The sequence below is a fragment of the Bos indicus genome, chromosome 3 (genome assembly GCF_029378745.1).
Source record: "Bos indicus isolate NIAB-ARS_2022 breed Sahiwal x Tharparkar chromosome 3, NIAB-ARS_B.indTharparkar_mat_pri_1.0, whole genome shotgun sequence".
Taxonomy (NCBI): Eukaryota; Metazoa; Chordata; class Mammalia; order Artiodactyla; family Bovidae; genus Bos; species Bos indicus.
The window spans coordinates 58,499,946-58,523,941 of NC_091762.1; the positions used below are offsets into that span (position 1 = coordinate 58,499,946).

General features: G+C 36.7%; 1 protein-coding gene across 3 annotated transcripts in view; it reads left to right on the forward strand.

Moving 5' to 3' along the window:
• COL24A1 (collagen type XXIV alpha 1 chain) overlaps window positions 1-23,996 on the forward strand; it is a 394,910-nt gene that overhangs the window by 274,006 nt on the left and 96,908 nt on the right. For all 3 annotated transcript variants that reach the window (XM_070786184.1, XM_070786183.1, XM_070786185.1), the window contains 6 exons: window positions 3,642-3,695; window positions 7,711-7,764; window positions 8,415-8,468; window positions 9,755-9,808; window positions 9,950-10,057; window positions 22,656-22,709. In XM_070786184.1, coding sequence (XP_070642285.1) covers window positions 3,642-3,695; window positions 7,711-7,764; window positions 8,415-8,468; window positions 9,755-9,808; window positions 9,950-10,057; window positions 22,656-22,709 — 378 coding nt within the window. The remainder of the gene's footprint in view (window positions 1-3,641; window positions 3,696-7,710; window positions 7,765-8,414; window positions 8,469-9,754; window positions 9,809-9,949; window positions 10,058-22,655; window positions 22,710-23,996) is intronic.

The window sequence follows — 23,996 nt, forward strand, 5'->3', positions numbered from 1 at the left end:
TTTGTGCTGTGAACTGAAGGATGAAGAGTGGGTTACTTAAGCAAATATGGGGAAAAGTCATTCCAGAGAGAAGTCATGACCTGGGAGAAAGCCTTATATATTAATCTGAAGATCTAAAAGAAGGCCAGTGTGACTGTGACACAGGGAATCGAGTGGGAAGTAAGTACAAGATGAGGATGGAAAGGGAGGCAGGGGACAAAACACATGCAACTCTATAAGCCCCATTCCCAAGATATGTATTTTTAGCCTAAAAACAATGGGATATCATTGAAGGGATAGGGCTAATTTTATGATTGTCTTATTGTTTCATAAAGCTCACCCAAACCAAATAGGAATGGACCAAGAAAGCCTTTCTGTTACAACAGTCCAGATAAGATACAGTAGAACTTTTTTGATTAGCAGAGAAAAAAGTAGGTATAAAATATTCCAAATGAGATAAAATCAACAGGAGAAAGATGTAAAGTATGTGAAATATCTGAAGTATGGTTTCTAAGGTTGTGGCTTGAAGTATCAGTAGGTTATCTCTCATTGAAACTGAGCCACAGCTGCTGAAACTCGTGTCCTAGAGCCCGCGCTTCGTAACAAGAGAAGTCACCACAGCGAGAAGCCAACATGCCACAATGAGAGTAGCCCTCACTCGCTGCAACTAGAGGAAGCCCACATGTGGCAGCAAAGGCCCAGTGCAACCAAAAATAAATAAATACAATTATGAAAAAACAGATTTTAGGAGATACACTAAATGTTAAAAGGGTTAAATGGTGGTTTGGGGTAATTTTTACTTTTATGTCTATTCAAGTGTTCCATAGTGAACATATTTAGGGGGCGAAGTTGTCTTTAACATTATATTTTTAAAATAAAATGACAAGTCACAAACTGGGCAGATGGTAGCAGTAGAACAGGACAGGAAAGAGTTAATGTCCACAACATATAAAGAACTCTACAAAATTTTTTAAATGACTCCCAAAATACATGGGCAAAGAGCATGATCAGGCAACACGTAGAATATTACAAAAATCTGATAAACAAATGACAGAATATTCAACTTCACTGGTAGTCAAACATATAAAATTTTAAGATACTAGGTGCTCCGTCAATAATGAAAAACTTAAAAAGTAACTTATTGATAAAATAATATTCTATGCTGGTATGAATTTAATGAAATAGATTATAATTTTATACATTGTGGAACGTTAATTTTTGCAGCCTTTCTGAAAGTTGACTTGAGGTTATGAGCAAATAATGCTATCATGTTTCTCTCAGTGTGTTTCTACTAGGGTAAAACAACATTCTGAGGAGAATCTATAAATTTTGAAATACTATGCATAACATGTAATAAACCATAATTGAAAAATATTAGTGACTTCTTAAAACCTTTAATGGCTGTGCTGTTGAGTAAGAAAATTTGTGATACCTACATACCAACCTTTTCATTCTAATTCAAATATTTATCTCAACTATTTGGCAATATTTTCTGATGTAACAGACTTAACATTCACTTACAGTCTAACTTGTATGTAATAAAGCCTATAAAGCAAACTTTTATTGTAAAGAAGAATTAAAAACAATATAACTGTCTAGCATTAAGAGAATTATTAAATCATAGTACTGCAGAATGTTAAATGGAATATAATATTATATAGCTATTGAACACTTTTGTTGTGAAATATTTATAATATGAAATATTTGCATTTATAATAGACTCTTAAATATTAAACAGATAGTTATTTATAAATATGCTCCCACAAAAGAACTAGAAGGAAATATGCAAGTATATTTACAGTGTCATCTCTGTAGACAGAATTACAGATGATTTACTTAATCTGTTTCTTTTTATAGTTTCCATACTTTTTGAATATTTTAAATGAAGATTAATACAACAACTTAGAAAAACATTTTAAGATAACCAACCATGTTGCAACTTTTTTCCTATTAATACATTTTTTTAAAGTGAAGTGTGTACAAAATTGTGATGGAATATAAGCTCATAGAATTTTAGCTATCTTATAGTTTTCTTAATCTAAAAATCACCTTCTTTGTACTATCTTTCAGAAAGACCAAAAACTGCAAACACCTTCTTTGGGTGGCTGGAAACATAACATTAAATTGCAGTTGTCAAATAAGTGTTCTGGAGAAGGAAATTGCACCCCTCTCCTCTATTCTTCCCTGGGTAATCCCATGGACAGAGGAGCCTGGCCGGCTACAGTCCATGGGGCTGCAAAGAGTCAGACACAACTGAGTGAATAATACTTACTGAACAAGTGTTAATCTATCTAAAGTAATTTTGGATAGTTAAATGGCTTCACACACTAATTATTTAGTGTTTATTTACTTATACTATTAAGTATTACAGGGGAAAAGATCTCCATAAATGTCCCACATGCATTTTATTGCGCCCTAGTGATTATCCCATGTAAACATTGTTACAGTCATTCATATGAAATAGAAGAATTGTTCAACTGGACTCACTACTGTGATAAAATATATCATCTAGCAAACTCAAGCATATTTTCATTTCATTGGAGACCATATATTTGCTTCTTAAAAAATGCTACTTTGTTTGCCATATATTTTTCAGGAATATTAAGTAGATCTATGATTGTCATGGGAGGTTCCCAGGTGGTGCAGTTGGTAAAGAATCCACCTGCTCAATGCAAGAGACACGGGTTCAATCCCTGGGTCGGGAAGATCCCCTGGAGGAAGAAATGGCAACCCACTCAGTATTCTTGTCTGGAAAATCCCATGGGCAGAGGAGCCTGGTGGGCTATGGATCATGGGTCGCAAAGAGTTGACACCACTAATGACACACATGCACATGATTGTTATACTCATTAAATAAGATAATTCTGAAAGCCCTGGGCACTATATTAAATGTTTATTGAATGAATGAGTGATTTAGGGAATGAGAAAAAGAAAGGCACATCCTTTCTTTCCTTTTCCTTTGAATCCAAACAAAGCTTAATATTATTAACAAAAAAAGATGAATCAACTAAAGATTTAATTTTGTTTATACAGAGTAAGGGACTTCCCTGGTGGCTCAGACAGTAAAGCATCTATCTACAGTACGGGAGACCTGGGTTTGATCCCTGGGTCATCTCTGTAGACAGAATTACAGATGATTTACTTAATCTGTTTCTTTTTATAGTTTCCATACTTTTTGAATACTTTAAATGAACATTAATGCAACAACTTAGAAAAACATTTTAAGATAACCAACCATGTCATGACTTTTTTCCTATTAATACATTTTTTTAAAGTGAAGTGTGTACAAAATTGTGATGGAATATAAGCTCATAGAATTTTAACCATCTTATAATTTTCTGAATCTAAAAATCACCTTCTTTGTACTATTTTTCAGAAAGACCAAAAGCTTAGTATGATCCTCTGGAGAAGGCAATGGCAACCCACTCCAGTACTCTTGCCTGGAAAATCCCATGGACGGAGGAGCGTAGTAGGCTACAGTCCATGGGGTCGCAAAGAGTCGGACACGATTGAACGAATTCACTTCACTATACGGAGTAAAGTAATACATTGATAAATGTATTATGTGTTGTTAGATATGATATATTATAATTATATGCACGTATTAATTGAAATATAGAGTGAACTTTGTTTCTCACGTCTTAAATTTTGTTTTAATATAGGGACCACGAGGACCACAAGGTGATGCTGGACCTCCTGGAGAAATGGGTGCTGAGGTAATTTTTCTTGGGGTTGTTTCTTGTTGGTTCATCGGTACTCAGTATTTTTTGTAAGACTTTTCAAGGGTAAAGTTGATATCTTAGCTATATATTTTGAAGAATAATTTTATAGTACTTTATTTAATATTCAGAAAATAAAATCTCAAGTTCTATTAAAAGCAGGGATAACTGTTGTATGGGCCTAATTTTATACATGTAACTTTCTCTTTAACAGTTCATTTAAATAACAGAACAAAAAGTAAATATAACTTTCTCTTTACTGATTTAGAGTTAATGTTGATAGCCCTTCACTCCATTATAGCAGAATATTGAAAAGTGACTCATTCAAGATATATTTTAGAATAATAAGCGCCTTATGGCTCCTTTTAGCCACACCATGGCATGTGCCATCTTCGTTTCTGACCACGGATCAAATCCATACCCCCTGCATTGGAAGTATGAAGTCTTAACCACTGGACTGCCAGGAAAATTCCCTCAATCACTATTCTGGCATATTTTCCTCAATGGATCTACTCAATCCCTACTTTGTATCACAACAGAATCGTCTCCTACTCTGTTAACAACAACAACACTTCAAGTTATGAGCTATGACTTCTCTCTGCTTTCTTTAGGTTCAGAGGATGTAGCATAGTGTAGGTTATCAGCACTGGCTTTTGAATCAGGTTTGGATTCAAAACCAATGTCTGCTACTTGTTAACCATTTACCTTGGGCAAAGAAGCAGATTATGATGAACATTATGATGATTATGATTATGATGTGCAGATCATAATCAGCCCATCAACCCCAAGATGATGATTATGATTATGATGAACATTCTCTGCACTCTCAATGCAGGGTGCTTAGGTTCAATCTCTGGTCAGAAAACTAGACCCCTCATGCTTCAACTAAGAGCCTGCGTGCCAGAACTAAAGATCCCACATGCTGCAACGAAGATCTGGCACAGCCAAATAAATATTTAGGGGAAAAACAGATAAATGTTCAAGCTTCTTCACGAGTATGTAAGACTTTTTTATTTGACCCAATCATTTCTCTATAATTTCATCTATCCTTACTCCTTATTTTGACTTTAAGAATCTCTACTGCCTCATGTTTGCATGTTCCTCCTCATACTATGCTGTGTTCCCTTATTCTCTCTTTTCATATGGTTAACTCATACTCCTCAGGCTTCTCTGGTGGCTCAGTAGTAAAGAATCCGCCTGCCAAAACTGGAGATGGGGGTTCAGGAATTGAAGAAGATCCCTGGAGAAGGAAAAGGCATTAGAAAAGCTATCTAATAGCTCTAACTGAGGCTTCTCCCTTTGGCTTTAATTATTGATTTCCTGTTGTCTTCTATATATGCACCTAGATAGCCTACAAAGTTCTCAAATTCAAAATATCTAAAGCAAACCCATCACTTTCACACTGTTATTCTTTTTATTCTTATCTCACTGAAAGATGCCACTTATGTCCAGTAACCTCAAACTGAGAGCTTTCCCAGACTCCTCTTCCTCCTTCATCCTGTCCAATCTGCTGTGCTTTCCCTTTAATAAGCTCCCACCAGTGTCTCAACTCTTTCGTTTTCTTTGTGTTCCTATTGCCAATGCTCCTTATTCCATGTCTCCTTCAGCTGCTATTATTCCTTAGCTATTTGTTGCCAGTGTATCTTTGTCATATCTTCCTTGTCCTTGAAATTTTTTATCAGCTCTCAGTCTTTAATAAAATGCCAATTACTTAACATGTGAAACAGTGTTCTGCATTGTCTAACCTCTGCAGACCTGTTCAGCCACATTCCAATAAAACTGTTCTCCTCCTCTAATCCCATGATTATGCAATGCCTTTTTGCCATGCACTGTGTATTCACTGAAAATCCAAGTGTGGCTGAGATATGATCCCTGACTCCATCAGCAGTTTATAATCTATTCCAGAAGATAATCATGTAAAAGATGATTATACTTCAATCTGTTAGACCCAATGATGGAGACATTCACAGGACTTTATAAGAGTACAGTAGTGGGTACATAGCCATAACTGGATAAGGGGAAAAAGACTTGTCTGTGTTCAGATAAAGGCAGGGTACTGAGTTTTAAGGAATGAGTATGAGTTTGTTGTTTTGTTACTAAGTCATGTTTGACTCTTTTGCAACCCCACTGACTGTAGCCTGCCAGGCTCTTCTGTCCCTGAGAATTTCCAGGCAAGAATACTGAAGTGGGTTACCATGTCCTTCTCCAGGGGATCTTCTTCAATTCCTGAACCCCCATCTCCAGTTTTGGCAGGCGGATTCTTTACTACTGAGCCACCAGAGAAGCCCGAGTATGAGTTAACCGTATGAAAAGAGAGAATAAGGGTACACAGCATAGTATGAGGAGGAACAGGCAAACATGAGGCAGTAGAGATTCTTGAAGTCAAAATAAGGAGTAAGGATAGATGAAATTATAGAGAAATGATTGGGTCAAATAAAAAAGTCTTACATACCCATGAAGAAGCTTGAATATTTATCTTTTTTTTTTCCTAAATATTTATTTGGCTGTGCCAGATCTTCGTTGCAGCATGTGGGATCTTTAGTTCTGGCACGGAGGCTCTTAATTGCAGCATGAGGGATCTAGTTTTCTGACCAGAGATTGAACCTAAGCACCTTCATTGAGAGTACAGAGTCCTAGCCACTGGACCACCAGGGAAGTCCCTAAACGTTCATACGTTATGGGCTATAGTAAGTCACTGTAAGGGCACTGGGCAGTGATAAAGTCTTGTGTATCTTTGTAAGATCATTTTAGCAGCCTCAAGGAGGATATATTTAAGAAGTCAAGAATGCAGACATGTATACCTTCTAAAAGGCTGTTGCATTGAACTAGGTAAGAAATGATAGAGGCCTGAACTATGTGAGAAGGAAATGAATTTGAGAAATGTTTGTTGTATAAATTCTGGAGAAACTGCATATTTGTGGGCTATGAAAAGCAAAGGGAAAAGAAAGTCAAAAATTATTTCCAGATTTCTAGGTGCAACAGAATGGATGGCAATATTCTTTCCTGAGACAAGTAAGAAGAATGTTCATCATAATCTGCTACTTTGCCCAAGGTAAACGGTTAACAAGAAGCAGACATTGGTTTTGAATCCAAACCTGATTCAAAAGCCAGTGCTGATAACCTATACAATGCTACATCCTCTGAACCTAAAGAAAGCAGAGAGAAGTCATAGCTCATAATTTGAAGTGTTGTTGTTGTTTTTAACAGAGTAGGAGACGATTCTGTTGTGATACAAAGTAGGGATTGAGTAGATCCATTGAGGAAAATATGCCAGAATAGTGATTGAGGGAATTTTCCTGGCAGTCCAGTGGTTAAGACTTCATACTTCCAATGCAGGGAGTATGGATTTGATCCGTGGTCAGAAACAAAGATGGCACATGCCATGGTGTGGCCAAAAAAAAGAACAGTGTTTGAGGAAAATGGTTAAAGACATGTAAAAGCAAGTATACCTTACTAAAAGTCAAGCTGAAGTGGGAGACTTTGAATTTGCATCAGATTAATAATGATGTGGTTAATAATAGGTAGCAATTTCAGAGAAATTTCTATTTGCCTAGCGGTATCTATGTATTTTATCATATTAGTAAATTCTCACAATACTCAGTGAGGTAATGTGGTTATTCTCATTCTGCAAATGAGGAAATTGAGACATGAAATGGTTAAGCAACTTGTTTAAGAGCAGTAAGTAGTAGTAGTGACAGAGCCCACATTCACACTTAGGGAGCCCAGTCTCTTAGTCACTATACCTCTCAATATGTAATGATGCCACTTTGCACAGAGTATAATTTTTCCACTGATACTCAACTAGGAATGGAAATAGAGAAGGCAATTCAAAATGCTACTCCAAGATTGGCATAAGAAAGGAGGTACCACTGAGATCAGAAGATCAACCATTGGATTTAGCCTAAGAATAAAAAAGCCAAGGGGTGCTGACAGATTGGGTGAAACTGGGGACTAGATGAGGTAGTAATATTGGTGAAGGAATGTGTACAATGTGCCAATCATTCTCTTCTAGGGACCACCAGGTACTGAAGGGGAATCTGGTCTGCAAGGCGAGCCAGGCACAAAGGTAACAGCCCTTAATAGTCAAGGAGAGGGTCTCAAACCTTTCACCACTGACCACTATGTTTGCCATATTGTGGTGAACACCCACTATCTTGGAAGCAGGTAAAGAATAGTATATAAAAATAGAAAGTGTTCTCAAATGAGTCAAAAATATTATTTACTTATCTATATATATGTATGCTGCTGCTGCTGCTGCTGCTGCTAAGTCGCTTCAGTTGTGTCCGACTCTTCACGACCCCATGGACTGCAGCCTACCAGGCTGCTCTGTCCATGGGATTTTCCAGGCAAGAGTATTTACATATACACACACACACACACACACACACACACACACGTACGTATATATGGGAAGGAATACAAATGAAATGGAGAAGGAAATGGCAACCCACTCCATTATCCTTGCCTGGAGAATCCCATGGACACAGGAGCCTGGCGGGCTGCAGTCCATGGGGTCACGGAGAGTTAGACATGACCGAAGTGACTGAGCACGCACAAGCACAAATGAAAAAGCAAAATTATTATAAATAATCTGAAGAAAAGGAACAAACACTGTTTTGGAACCCCTATCTTCATAATATGCCCTCCATAATTATTAGACATGCAGACATGCAGTTTTAGTAGAAAAGAGTTTAATCTTCTCCTTTGTTTCTTCAGGGAGATGTTGGACCTGTGGGCAGTGTTGGAGCTGCTGGGGAGCCAGGGTTACGGGTAAGTGCCTACTAGAAACCATTCTGATGCACTGGCCCACCTATCTTAGCAATTGAAAACTCAGTGTAAAGACTTAAACGATTATATAGAAAACTTCTCTTGTATTATAGAAAATGTTTGTCTTTATATCATAATTTGAAAAGCTGCATGCTAAACTCTTCACATTATTATTTAATAGCATTGAGAGCCCTAACCTCACACACATTCTTTTCGCAGAATCAGATGTACTCAGCAGAGTCCTTGCCAAATGCGTGGGGTCACTGTGCATGTCACTGATGTTAGCATGAAGAAGAAATTCACAAATACTAATGATCAGCTCTCATGCTGTTTCTTGACCTAGCAAGCACAGATAAGGCATTGAAACATAATTTGTGTTTAGAAAAACAAAAAACTAAAGGCATGCAAAGTTAATACGTTTCAAAGAAATAATTAGATAATTATAATGAGATAGCTTACATTCTAATATAGACAGTGGTTCATTTAAGCTGTGGTAAGTTTTTTCCCAAGATAACAGGGACCAAGATAATTTTAAGAGACTTTCTTTTTTTTCTTTTTTACTGAGAGGTAAAGTTGGGAGATGTTTTTTGCATCCAGTTCCTTTCTTGTTCATTTTTCCTCTTTTTTTCAGGGGCACAGACAGTATGAGGTGAGGGTAATGGAAGTATCAGCAGTGGGAGCAATGGGCAGCTGTGAAGACACTGACTAATTTATTTTTAAATGGTTCAGGTCACAGGAGAACTAGTACTTCTTTAATCACTTCATAAAGTGTAGCTCTACATTTACTTCTGCAAGTTCTAAGCCGGGAAGACAGCTTCCAAATGTACCAGGGCTTGCTTCTCCTGTGTTAGAGAGAAAACACAGACCTAAAAATCTGGTACACTGATTTTAACTGAATTAAGTTGTATTAATCCATGTAAATTCAGAAAAGCAAGCTACTATAATTTTATGAGATTCAGGATTTACAGTCTTTAAGAAATGTAGATGTAGGTGTCTGTTTCCAAAGCTACCACATGAATATATATTACCCTTAATTATCTTAAAGTTGTTAATATTCCAGGACCCTCTTATTTGAATTTACAGTGCTATAACTCTTTATATCATCTTCAGAGTTATTCTGGGCAAATTAAATCATGTTTATTATATTGTCAGGTAGTCCTTATAAATAAAGTAGAAGTAGGAATAAACGTACATAAAACTGCTACTTCTATGGATACGAGGAGCAAAAAATAAAAATTAGGATAAATGATTTAACAACATAATAGATATTATTTTCTGCTGCCAAATAGGGTGAACCAGGAGCTCCTGGAGAAGAAGGTCTACAGGGTAAAGATGGATTGAAGGTAAATTATGCTTTTAACATTATAATTAAGGTAGATGTTTTTGAGAAATCTTTAAAATATTATACTTAATTTTCTATGTGCCAGCAAAAATCTCCTTATTGCATGGTATAATTTTTCTTAAAATTTTTTTCTGGGTTATAGGGGAACCCAGGAGGAAGGGGACTTCCTGGAGAGGATGGAGAAAAAGGAGAGACAGGCTTACCAGGGACCACAGGGCCTTTGGGTGGACCAGGTCTGATGGGCCCGCCGGTGAGTACCACGGGGTTCAATACTCAGTGAACTCAGCCTTCTACACACACACACACACACACACACACACACACACACACACGTGTGAATCATACACACACATTCTTGACCCCCTGTCCATTTGGTGTTTGAAAGTGTAGAATTATGGCTTGAGTGAGGGACAAACCAGGCACTGATTATCAGCCTTCCTAACATCCAAGGAAAAAAGATCCTTTTCCCATGTGTCACACAGGCTATTGAACTTCTTAATTTTTTCTCTCACTTTGAGATATAATTGACATATATAAGTTTATAGTACATGACATGTTGATTTGATATATATACATAAATATTACTAAATGATTACAATGGTACATTGTTTTATTTCAGCTTCCAGAATGCCCTTTAGCATTTTTCTGTAAGGCAGGTTTAGTGGTGATGAACTCTTCAGCTTTGGGTTGTTTGGGCAACTCTTTATCACTCCTTTATTCCTGAAGAACAGTTCTGGGTATGCTGCTGCTGCGTCACTTTAGTCGTGTCCGACTCTGTGTGACCCCAGAGACGGCAGCCCACTAAGCTCCCCTGTCCCTGGGATTCTCCAGGCAAGAACACTGGAGTGGGTTGCCATTTACTTCTCCAGTGCATGAAAGTGAAAAGTGAAAGTGAAGTCACTCAGTCATGTCCGACTCTTAGCGACCCCATGGACTTCAGTCTACCAGGCTCCTCCGTCCATGGGATTTTCCAGGCAAGAGTACTGGAGTGGGGTGCCACTGCCTTCTCCGAGTTCTGGGTATAGTGTTCTTCATTAAGAGGGCTTTGTTTTTCTTCCCATATTATAAAGATGTTATCTCATTTTCTCCAGGTCTGTAAAATATGTACTGAGAAACCTACTTATAGTTTTATTTGAGCTGTTATATGTGATGAGTCACATTTCTCTTGCTACTTTTAAAATTCTCTCTTTGCTTTGATGGTATAATTACAGTCATCCCTCAGTTTCCATGGGAGATTGGTTCCAGGACTGCCACAGATACCAAACTCTTCAGATGCTTGAGTCCCTTACATAAAATGGCATAGTAGTTGCATATAACCTACCTACATTCTCCTGTATACTTTAAATCACCTCTAGATTACTTATATACTAGTAAAATAAATACTATGTAAATATGTTATAAATATAGTATAGATGCTATGTAAACCATTGTCATTGCATGGCAAATTGAAGTTTTGCAACTTTCTGGAATGTTTAAAAAATATTTGTATTTAATATTTTGATAATATTAATAAAAATATTGATATTATTAATATTTTCATTGTTTGACTCTGCAGTTGTGAACCTGCAGGTACTGAGTGCTGACTATAATGTGTCTCAAAGTAGCCCTTTTTGGATTCAACCTATTTGGGATCCTTTGAGCCTCAAAAATCTGGACAACTATTTCTCTCCCCAAGTTTGGGATGTTGTCAGCCATTATATCTTTAAATATTCTTTCTGCTCATTTCTTTTTTTATTCTCCTGGTATTTGCACAATATTGTCCTACTTGATGCTTTCCCATAAGTATCCTAGTCTTTTTTATTTTTGCTCTTTGGGATAATTAAAATCACTTATCTTTGAGTTCATTGATTCTTCTGCTTGGTCAGGTCCGCTGTTGAAACTGTTGAATTCTTCAATTCAATCATGGTATTTATCTCTAGGATTTTTGTTTTGTTTATTCTCATGATTTCTATTTCTTTGTTGAATTTCTCATACATTGTTTTCCTAATTTCATTTAGTTATCTGTCTATGTATTCTTGAAGTTCACTGCACTTTTCTAAGAGGAATTTTCTTGCCTGGTGTGTTGCAGTCCATGGGGTTGCAAAGAGTTGAACACAACTTAGCAGCTGAATAACAACAATTCTTCCCTGGAGAATTCCATGGACAGAGGAGCCTGGTTACAGTCCATGGAGTCACAAAGAGTCAGGCACAACTAACACACTATTCTCAATTCTTTGTTAGACAGTTCACAGACTTCCATTTCAATTATTGCAGTATTTTAAGTTTCTTTTGATTTTGTTATATTTACCTGTTTTTTTTATGATCATAATATCCTTGCATTGTTGTTTGCACATTTGAGTAAGTGATCTCCTCTTCCAGATTTTATAGGTTTGTTTTGGCAGAGAAGGACCTTCACCAGTCTCTTTGCTTGAGGAAACTGGATGGGTCTGCTTATAGTGTTTGTGGGCAGGCACAGCTTGCTACTGAGATCTCCAGTTTAGTGGGGTCCCTACCCATATTGTGAGGCAACAGGAGAGTTGCCACTGGCTGGTCTCTGCAGTTGGGTTGGCCACCTGGCTAGTCTCTACATAGTAGTAGGGCCACTAAATAGGCACCCTGGTTGGGTAGGTATGCTGGCTCGGTTCCATGTCAGACAGGGCCATTAACTGGCTTCTGAAGTTACCTCTGGTAGGGTATGATCTCAGGCTATGTTCCCTGGAAGGACAGTAGCACTTGTTGGATTCTGCAATTAGGCAAGGCCTCATGTTATACTCTCTAGGCAGATGTGGCCCTGGTAGGACCCCATATTCAGGTAGAGCTGCAAACATGGCTCCACAGTTGAATGGAGCTACAGGCTGTGCCTCAGGTTTGAACAGAGTTGCTTTGTAATCAGTTAGGGCACTGGCTATGCTTCTTTGTTGGATGAGGTCACTTGCCAGGCTCTCTGATTAAGTGGAGCATCCAGCTGCATCTCACAGATAATACTCCATGGTAGGATGGAGTTACATTGCCTGGGTGAGGTTACAGGCTGTTTTTATAGTTGGACAGGCTGTAGGTGAAACTGTTGCTGAATAGGGCTGTTAGCTGGACCCCACAGCTGGGAAGTATTTAACTTAGACTGGACTCCAAGCCTTTCCAGGGTCACTGCTCAGATTCCCTGCTCTGCTGGCTTGGCTCCCTACCTGAGCAAGGCTGTAGTATGGACTCTACAGCTGCCTAAGTTTTCAGACGAGGCTTTCTGGTCAAGCAGGATGGGAGCCCATGCTTAGCTATTGAGCAGTGTTGTAGAATTACTCACCTGCCCAGGCAGGGCCATAGGCTCAAGAGCAGGTATGAACATTTGACTGGGGACCCACACCACTCCATTATTCTGGCCTGGAGAATTCCATGGACTATACAGTCCATTACTTTGCCAACAAAGGTCCGTCTAGTCAAGGCTGTGGTTTTTCCAGTAGTCATGTATGGATGTGAGAGTTGGACTATAAAGAAAGCTGAGCACAGAAGAATTGATGCTTTTGGACTGTGGTGTTGGAGAAGACTCTTGGAGAGTCCTTGGACTGCAAGGAGATCCAACCAGTCCATCCTAAAGGAAATCAGTCCTGAGCTTTCACTGGAAGGACTGATGTTGAAGCTGAAACTCCAATACTTTGGCCACCTGATGCAAAGAGCTGACTCATTAGAAAAGACCCTGATGCTGGGAAAGATTGAGGGCAGGAAGAGAAGGGGACGATAGAGGATGAGATGGTTGGATGGTATCATCAACTCAATGGACATGAGTTTGGGTAAACTCCCAGAGTTGGTGACGGACAGGGAGGCCTGGCTTGCTGCAGTCCATGGGGTCACAAAGAGTCGGACACGACTGAACGATTTTCACTTCACTTTCCAAATCATGCAGAACTGCAGCCAAGCTCCCTGATCAGACAGTGCCACCAGCTAAGTTCTGCAGATAGGCAGACCACTGGCTGGGATCTCTGTTCAGGCGCTGCTACAAGCAGAGATGAAGTCCAGTAATACTTTAGTGCTGGTTACTGTAAGTCTTGCCCCTTTGCCCATCTCATCTTTTCCCCAGTTGTCAGGCCCTCAAGTTCCCCAAATGATCCTCATGCAGACCTGACTGGGCAACTCTGGAAACATCTTGCAACAGTAGATGGGCTGAATATCCACTTTGGGTTCTGTTTTTCTCCACAGGAGAAGCTATAGATCAAATGGGTTCACTCTGCAGTGCTGTGTTGGCCTGGGGAAAAGACAATGCAACCCAAATGAAACCTTTCCTTCAGCTTCTAATGTGGCTATTCTGTCTCTTTGATTCAAGAACCTGCTTCAGCCTCACCCTCAGGTTCCAAGCCACACTTCTTGAGACCTGGGTTTCTAGGATTCTTGATAGTTTTAATTTTTTTAGAGGATTCATCAGGACTGGACCCACAGAGAAGCCAAATAACAAGTACTGAGTAAATGTGGTTATCTTCCTGAGAAGTTTTCTCAAATTTGTTTTTATATAAGAAAGTCATTAATAATTATTAATATTTTAGCATAGATTTTTTTTTTTCAGACAACTGGCCTAGTTCCCTAAGAAAATACTAAAGTTATTTGGAGTGGTGGTGGGGAGGGCAGCAGGATACAGAACTAACAAAAAGGTCTACTCATGCCGTAGGACAACACAGCCAGGAATCCCAGAGGGATGATGCAGCATGACAAATGGTGATGGGCAGAACAGAGATGAAAAAGGGGCTCAAAACAAGACATGAAAAAATGATAAACACAGACTTCATCTGCTTCATAACTTTTCCCAGGAATAATCCTGCCTTGTACACATCTTTGGTGCCTTTTTTAGTAACAACACATGTGCATTTCTTTTTTATTCTTTTTGTTGTTCTTCTTGGAATTTTAAATGCCTTTTAGCTCATAAGCTCAATAAAAATACCATGGCATATTTTTTCAAAAGAATTTTATGACCCAAGGAGCTATTGCTTAATCAGGCAGCCTGATGTTCGATTTATTTTTGCACTTCAAAATAATTCTTCCTTAGGCAATGTCACAAAGATGCTACCTTAAAAATTCTTTTAAAAAATAAGAGAGTGAAAAATATTAATTTTGTTCCAAGTAAAGAGATGTTCTTTTTACTTTCTAAAAGATTGGTAAATGAAATCTGGATAGAAAAATAAGGCAAGGGAAACATCAGTAACAAATTCCCAAATCCAAGATGTAAACTCTTTGAACAAAGGAGAACATATTGTATTTCATGCTTGAAATCTGCTCTAAAACAGACAATTCAGTTGTCTAAATGCATAACTCTGCATGAGAAAAAGAGCTTGAAAGCTTCTGTGAAAAAAACATCTGCCATCATTCATTTCTTAAAAAGTGTATCACCCTGGTATTTAAGATCTAAACAGATGTGAAGCTATGTACTCTAAAGCTAAGTAGGTATAAATGAAATTGTCTTGTTTTATTCCTTTACAAGAAAACTTGATTGGATTTATTGAAGTTTAATTTTCCCATCTGTGTAGGGTGGTATAATATTAGGTAGGAGTGAATATCTTAAGAGAATCTGCAATTAAATAATGCATACTTTTCAAAGAAGCTTTTTCAGTAGAGTCTTAAAAGTGAAGTCAAAAAGATGAGAGGAATAGTTAGAAATATTTAGTTAGAAATAGAAAAGAATGAGGTATACATGAGTCTTATTTCTAAGACAGTTTCCTTGGAAACCCTGAAAAGTAATCACTTTAGAAATCTGAAGTCAGTGGCATTAAGGAGTAAAAGGTTATCTAAATCCTTATCTTCTGAGTGATTCATATAATTCTGGTTTTAGACTTGCCTGTTCTGAACTGTTGTGTTGTAAGGCAACACACAGTAGAAAGAACCATGCACTGTCTACTCTGCAAGAATTGTTCAAACCCATAGTCTATTACTAAAGTGCTGTACATTGTTGAGGGAGCCATTCTTTGGTTTCTCAGTTTACACATTACACTTAATAGGGGTTGGCGCTCTGCAGAACCCCTATGATGATTGTGTCAAGGAGGATGCTGAACTGGAAGGACTTTGTTTATTCTTTATCTGCTTGAATCAGAGAAGATTCTTCCATGTCTGGTTAACATATTAGCTTCTATACAGGCTTTTTTTGAGAAGAAAAGGTTACATAGCCTTAAAAAAAATTAGCTTGGATGTTTCTAAATTTATGTTAGCTTTACAAACTGTGACTCTGTAGAAATTTTCTAAATTTTTAGAAATTAAAAAAATTTTTTTAATTTTCTGAATTTTTATGTAGTTTCTAAATTTTTGTTAGCTTTACAAACTGTGACTCTAAAATTTTTCCATTCACTAATTCAGTGAAGTTTATGAGTTCCTTGGATGAGTCAAGAACTCTCTGCTAAGCTTTGGGAATACCAAGGAGAACAAGATGAGAAAGGTTGCTGATGTCAGATTTGACAGTATCATGAAGACTGAGTAGGCAAGATCACTGCAGGTGGTGGTTAATGTAGTGATGAAGATAAACAGGATGATGATAAAGGACAGCTGGTTAAGGGAAGGGGAAAGCCAACTAGTTACGAGAAGAGAAGCTATTTACACTAAGGCAGTGAGGAAAGGCTTCTCTAGATAGGGGAGGATTGAGCTGAGACCTCGAGAGTGAAGAGGAGCCAGTGAATGAAAGAACTTTGGGAAATCCTTCAAGGTAGGTCAAATAGCAAGGACCAAGATGGGGAAGTAAGAATGATCTAGGTATTTTTGGAAAACTAAAAGGAGTTTGTTACAGCAGAGTGAATAGTGAAAGTTGTTTGAGATGAGCTTGAGGAAATAGGTAGGTAGCAAATCATGAAGGACCTTTTAAACCATAGTAAAAAATTTGGCCTTATTTAAAGTATAGTAAGAAGCCACTGAAAGGTTTCAAGCAGAAGAAAAATATAGTCTCTAATGGGAACATTCTTTGTAATGTCCAAACTTTGTTTAACAATGTCTAGTGTTATTGGTTATCTCAAGGGATAAATTAATTTCCAGGGAAAAAAATAAACAAGATAAATTTGAATTACAAAAGCATGTGATGTACTGAGAAAATTTAATGAGGGAAAGAATGATCTTTTCAACAAATGTTGCTAAAACTACTGGATACCCACACACTAAAGAATTAATTTGGATCTTTCCTTATGCTACACACAAAATTAACTCAATGTGTGTCATAGATCTAAATTTAAGAGCTAAAACTATAAATGTCTTGGAGGACAACATAGAAGGAAATCTTCTTGACCTTGGGTTATGCAAAGCCTTCTTAGATAACACCAAAATTACAAATAACAAAGAAAACAGATATATTAGACTGCATTAAAGTGAAAAGTTTTAGAACTTCAAAGAACACCATCAAGAAAGTGAAAAGACACCATAGAATGGGATAAAATATTTGCAAATTATATGTGATAAGGGACTAGTATCCAAAAATACATGAAGAACTCTTACAACTCAATAATAAAAAGATAATTCAATTGAAAAGTGAAAAGTCTTTAAACAGATATTTCTCCAAAGAAGATATATATAGTTGGCAAATAAGCACATGAAAGATACTCAACACCATTAACTATTAGGAAAATGCAATAAAGCCACAATAAAATACCACTTACATCCACTAGAGGGAAAAAAAAAAACAGAAAATAATAAGTGTTGATGAGAATGTAAAGAAATTGGAACTCTTATACATCATTGGTTGGATGTAGAATGGTGCAGCTACTTTGTAAATCAATTTGGCAGTTTCTCAAAATGTTAAAAACAGAGTTACCATATGACCCATCAGTTCTTGGCATATACCCAAAAGAATTGAAAACAGGATTCAAACAAAAATTTTTACATCAATGCTCATAGCAGCATTATTTATGATAGGCAAAAAGAAATAACACAAAATGGTCATCAATTAATAAATGCTTATTAATTAATGTAGTATGTTCATACAATGGAATATTATTTGGCAATAAAAAATATACTGATTCATGCAAAAAAAAATATTGATTCATGCTACAACCTTGATGAACTTTGAAAGCATTATGCCTAGCAGTCAGTCATAAGAGACCACATAATACAGGAAATATCCCAAATAGGCAAATCTCTAGAGTCAGCGAATTAGGGTTGCCTAAGGCTGGGACTTGGGAGGAAACTGGAAGTGACTGCCATTGGGTACAGGATTCTTTATGGGGTGATGGAAATTGATTCTAAAATTATGGTGATGGTTGCACAACACTATAAAAACCATTGAATCATACACTCCAAATCAGGGGTCCCCATCCCCCAGGCTATGGACCCCTACTGGTCCAGGACCTATTAGGAACCAGGCCACACAGCAGGTGAGCAAGCAGAACTTTGTCTATATTTACAACCATTCTCATTACCATGCAAGCTCTGCCTCCTGTCAGATCAGAGATGACATAATAAATGTAATGCACTTGAATCATCCTGAAACCATACTTATCTCCCCCATCCATGGAGAAACTGTCCTCCATTAAACCAGTCCCTGGTGCCAGAATGATTGGGGGTTACTCCTTTAAATAGATTCATAATATGGTATGTGAATTATATCTCAAAAAAACATCATTTTTAAAAATGGATGTGATGTGTTACTTCTGAGACTACAGCTACTCTCACAAAGTTAGATCAGTAGGGAATCCCAAATCTGTCCTCTGTGGTGTAAGTAGGCTGAACATCGAGGCAACTATTCTCTGTCAACATGACATGTGTTTAAAGGGATTCTTATTTGTGTAATCATTGAAGAAATCTATTAAAACATGCACATTGAGAAATGATTGCCTTTTTCTACTCTGCCATGCAAGTCTCTAAATACAGAAATAGGTTGCAGTGGGTCATGTAAACTTTTAAAAGCCAACATTTGGAGAAAATTATCACTGATGCATTTCAGAAGAAACACAAAAATAAACCAGCCACTCCCCAAAAAGAAAAACAAGCTATCTCTAAATAGAAAAAAAGTGAATGAAAGAACCAGAGAGATCTTTCTGATTATAATGACAGAAGAAAATACAATATAGAACACAGGCAATGTCTTTTCTCACACATAATGAGCTCTTCGAATATGTTTTACAGTTTATTGTGCAGAAGATTTCTAACAGGTCCATTTGTTCTATTTCCTAGAAGCTAAAATGTATAAAAATGTCACTATCCTTTGCCTTTTATTCATGAACTTTGGTTTTAATTCCAGCAGATAGTAAATTTTTTTAAGGTGTTATCTATTTACAAATAGATATCTAGTAGACCAGCTGATTAAGGCTAAATATTTTCTTCTTTGGGCATGCATTCTATCATTCATTTATTAAATGTTTATTAAGCATCAATTATATATGAGACACAGTTCTGGACACTGTTACAACAATGAACAAAACAGACAAGATCTCTGCTGTCATGGAACATGCAGTGTAGAAGGACAGTGTGAACAAGAATAATAATTTCTGATAGTTATAAGCCCTATGAGGAAAATAAAACATGGTGATGGGATTTTGAATGCCCTGATAAAGGGGCTACTTTAATTGGGATGGCCACAGAAGGACCACCTGAAGTTACATTGAGCTATATGCCTAAAGATAAAAAGAAGCCAATCATGTGACTATCTGAAAAGGAGTATTCTAGGCAGAGGAAACATCTAATGCAAATGTCCCAAGGTAGAAAGGGTATTTATTAAATGCGCTATTTTAAAAAAGGAAGGGTCCAAGTAGTAAATAACTGGAAAACAGGATGTCAGAGAAATAGGAGGTGGCAGATCACATAGGGGACTATAGACCATGATAAGAGGTTTGAAGATTATTCTGATTGCAATGGGAAGCCATTTGGAAGGTTTTACATAAGGAGAGATGTTTGATTAAAATTGTTCATGATCATTTGGGTCACTCTGAAGAAATGGAACCTAAGAGTAAACGTGGGTCAAATCACTTAGAAGGCTGTGGCAGTCATGTAGGCGAAAAAACGATAGAGTGACTTGGAACACAGGGGAGCAATAGAGATAGAAAATACTAGCCAGATTCAAGACATCTTGGAGATATAGTTGACTGGATTTGCTCATGGTTTGGCTGTTGAGAAAGAAGGAAAGCATAATAAAGAATAAATCTGAGTTTTAGGTGAGCAACTGAGTTGTTGCTCATTACAATTACGTGTGTAATAGGGTTACAGATTGGTACTTTGACATGTGCAAATATAACATTTATTTCTGGCTAATCTGGTTTTCCTCACAAGCCCTAACTTAGATTAGTGGGGAGTGGTTGGGGAATTGAAAGAGAAAGAAAGGAAACTTTTATATCCAATTCAGTTAAAAGCTCAATCTATTCCTATAATTTAGTAGTCTCTTTGGGTAAAGCTCAGACTCTTATGATGCTTAGTCTCTCAAATGTATCAGTCTTCCACCTCCCTCTTTTCTTACTTCCTAATACTGACTCTGTGTTTGCAGTGGTGGCAAGGATGAGGAGGCCTTGGATCTAGAATACTGGACAAAAGATGGGAACTAGTGATTCCCATATAGATGCTGAATTACTGTATAAAGAGATATTCATTCTTCCTTTATAATCAGGAATATGTGAATTGAAATCCATAATAATATATCATTTTGCTCCCTTGAGATGGACAAATTTTAAGTCTGATAGTACCAAACATGTAAGATTTGGAGTAATTGGAACTCTTAAAGGTTGCTTTTGGGAATGTAAATAGGCTAAAACTCTGGAGAATAAGTTGGCAAAATCTTATGTACTGAAAGGTACATGTATCCTGCAAGCCAGCAATCCAATTCCAGAGTATACACCCTCACCCAAAAAACTCTTGACGTAGGTATATAGAGGTAGGTGCAAGAGTGTTTACTGAAGGACTGTTTGTAGCATAAAGAAAAAAAAAAAAAAAAAAAAAACAAAGAAAACTACCAGAAGTTCATCACTAGGGAAATGGCTAAATAAATTGTGGTTTGATTACAAAATGGAATCCTACTATTTAATGTTGTAGCTCAGTAGGAATGTGGGAATGTGGGAAACCCAGGTTTGATCCCTGGGTCGGGAAGATCCCCTGGAGAAGGAAATGGCCCCCCACTCCAGCATTCTTGTCTAGGAAATCCTATGGACAGAGGAGCCTGGCAGGCTACAGTCCATGGGGTCACAAGAGTCGGACACAACTTAGTGACTAAACCACAACCACCACCACTACAAAATGTAAGTAGAGACACTAAATAATTTCAAAAACAAAATCTTGTTCTAAAAAAATTTCAAAAGAATGTGTAAAATATGATACTGCTTATTGAAAGTTTCAAAAGACGCAAAATAAGCATATAATGCTTGGGAATATATACAAATGGAGTAAAAGTGTAAATAAATGCATGGGAATGATAAATTGAGGACAATGGTTGCACCTGAGTGAGGAGAGAAGGTGATATGTTTGCAAATATAAGTGCATATATGGGACTTCAGTCTTGTGTGTATTTTTGAATGTGTGTGTGAATAGCTTCTGTTTCTTAAAGTGGGTGGTAGACACTTGGGTGTTTATTATACCTTTTATTAATCATCTTTTATACATATTTAATTATTACATAATACCCTTTGAAAAGGCAACAGAAATTAATGAGAACTGACATTTCTTGAGCTCTTCAAGTATAAGTCTAGTCCTTTCTCATTCTCATTCAGTCTTAGTAACTCTTTGACGAAGTATTAATAACACCCCTGCTATATAACAGGAAACTGAGGCCTTTAGAGGTGAAATAATCCACCTATAGTCATACAGCTGTTAGGCGACAGAGCCAAAATATGAAACTAGAGCAGTGTGGCTTAAATGCTCACGTCGTTAACCTCTGTAAATGTTAATCACCCTCTCTTAAAAAGGCCACGTTAACCACAAACAAGTCTCACGTTAGTGCAACGATCATTTCAACCTCTGGATGCAGCTGGAACCACAGCAATAGAACTTAACCGCTTTGGTCTCTAAATTCAGTGGGTTTTCTGAGGCTAGAAGAACATTTGCTCAGGAGCACAGGGCATGAGTCATTTCCTTAGGTATCTGTTTATTCGTTTAACAAATATTTATCAAGAGCCTCCGTTAGCACAGTGGTAAACCACAATTTATTTCTTGTCTACATCATTTTTGCCTTTTGCCAAGTTTTGGGACACAAATTTGAAATTTCCATTTTCATTTCCAACTAATGCAAGGAATGCTGTGATTAATTATTAGCTATTTTTGAATCTGTAGCCTGGCTTACTGTGGATCTCATTTAAGCCTAACCATTGTTGACCTGCAAATTCATATGACATTAAAATATTTTAACCACTTCTTACTTTAAAAAAAGTGTTTATTGAAAACTTTTAGTCTACTTTTGTATAAATAAAATACAGATTGAAATAAAAATATTGTTTTAAACAGTTTAATATGGCTACCTCCTTTCTCTAAATGTGTTTCCCCTTTCTCCGTGTTTTTCCCCCCACAGATAAAAGAGTATTTGCTTAATCGTACCCTTCAGTGAGATTTTGAGATTCTCCCTGACAATGTATTAGATATATTTTATAATCCTGTGCATTCAACAAGATGTTGAACCCAAAGTAGCTCAGAGAACTGCTGACATGGATACATTTAGGTTGACTTTAATTACTTTCTCAATGGCTGTGCTAAAACCAAGTTATTTTCCCTCTGTGATTAAGAATGGTTTCATTTTGTCTATCTTGACTAGTTTGTATATGTGAACTTTACTCACTAGTAACAGCTGGGCCTCTAACTCATCATGACCTCTTTTTAAATAGTTATACAAGCATAGTAATGTTGAGAAGTAGCCCACATTTTTACTTAGTGTTCAAGTCAGTGATTATGTGATATAAGTATTTAAGCATTCTATCTGGTTGTGTCTCTAATAATTTATTTCCTTTTTTATTCAGGGACCTGAAGGAATTACAGGAATTCCAGGACAAAGAGGTCGTCCAGGAAAGAAGGTAATTTTTTTTTTTTAACATCTTTTTATGTTGGTTTTCTTTATTCTGATGTGCACATAGCTCCATAGCATACTGTGATGTTTTTAATTGTACTAGAAATAAAGCATTAAAGAGCTATGGCTAAAAAGGCACAATTGTATAAATTAATATTTAATTCCACATAGGAGTACTTTTTACCTTAATTATCTGAAGTCAAATTTTTGACTTTGTCATTTCTAAAAAGATCTTTGCCTTTTCTTCTCATCTTTACCAGAAATTATTTAGTAGACCATGGGCATGAAAAGAGAGAAAAGAAAAAATGCTATACCATTTGTGCCATTTAATAACAACTTTAGTAAGATATTTAGGGGAGAGAAGTATTATTAGAATTGTTTCTGGCTTGTTTGAATATATTTTTCTAAATTGAAAAGGTTAGTATTGATTTTATCTTCCCTATATATTAACTAAGAGACACAAAACAGTATGTGTTATTTGCTTCCTTTTACTAAGAAAATGTGATGTGTTTGTAAAATTTAGTACTTTATAATAAATAATTGATACTTGGATAGAGTCAATAATTTGTTCAAGTATTGGTGAAACAAAAATTATTTTCCCATTGTAATATAATAACTCTGAATATATTTACTATAATTAAGTACAAATCATACCATATTCTAGTTCCCAAAATTGAATTATATCATTTCTGTGAATATGCACCTAATCCATCTTTCTCATAACTTGAGGGCAGTATAAGAAATAATAAAAGATAAAAGTGAGTGAGGTATATTTTAGTTACCATTCTCAGTCATGAAATAATGCCCAATATTGAAGTTTCTTTTCATCATACATAATGTACTTTCTAAATGGTTTTACCAGTAGGGCAGTGCAGATCCTTACAGCAACCTGTGAATTATTATGAATTACCAAAAATTTCCTGACTGTAATCATAGTTTAGTTTTTCTTTGTGTCTACTTGATTATCAATAATAGAACTGAGTTACCATATGTGGAGAATAAATTATAACATTTACTATTTAAAAGCAGCTGTACTTTGATATTACAGAATGATCAGTTAGCCTGTTGGAAAACAGAAGAATTGGTTTTCAGATGGATATAAAATCATGTAAAAATGTTACAGATTTTTAAAGACAAACTGCAACCAAGTGATGATGTTGAGTATACGGCACTGCCCACTAGAGCCTTTATACATTAAATGTATCTTTGGGGCACTGAAATTCTCTGTAGAAACAGGCTTGTCATAGGGCCTGTGTTTTCTCAGGACATGAGTAAACATATGCGTGCATGCATT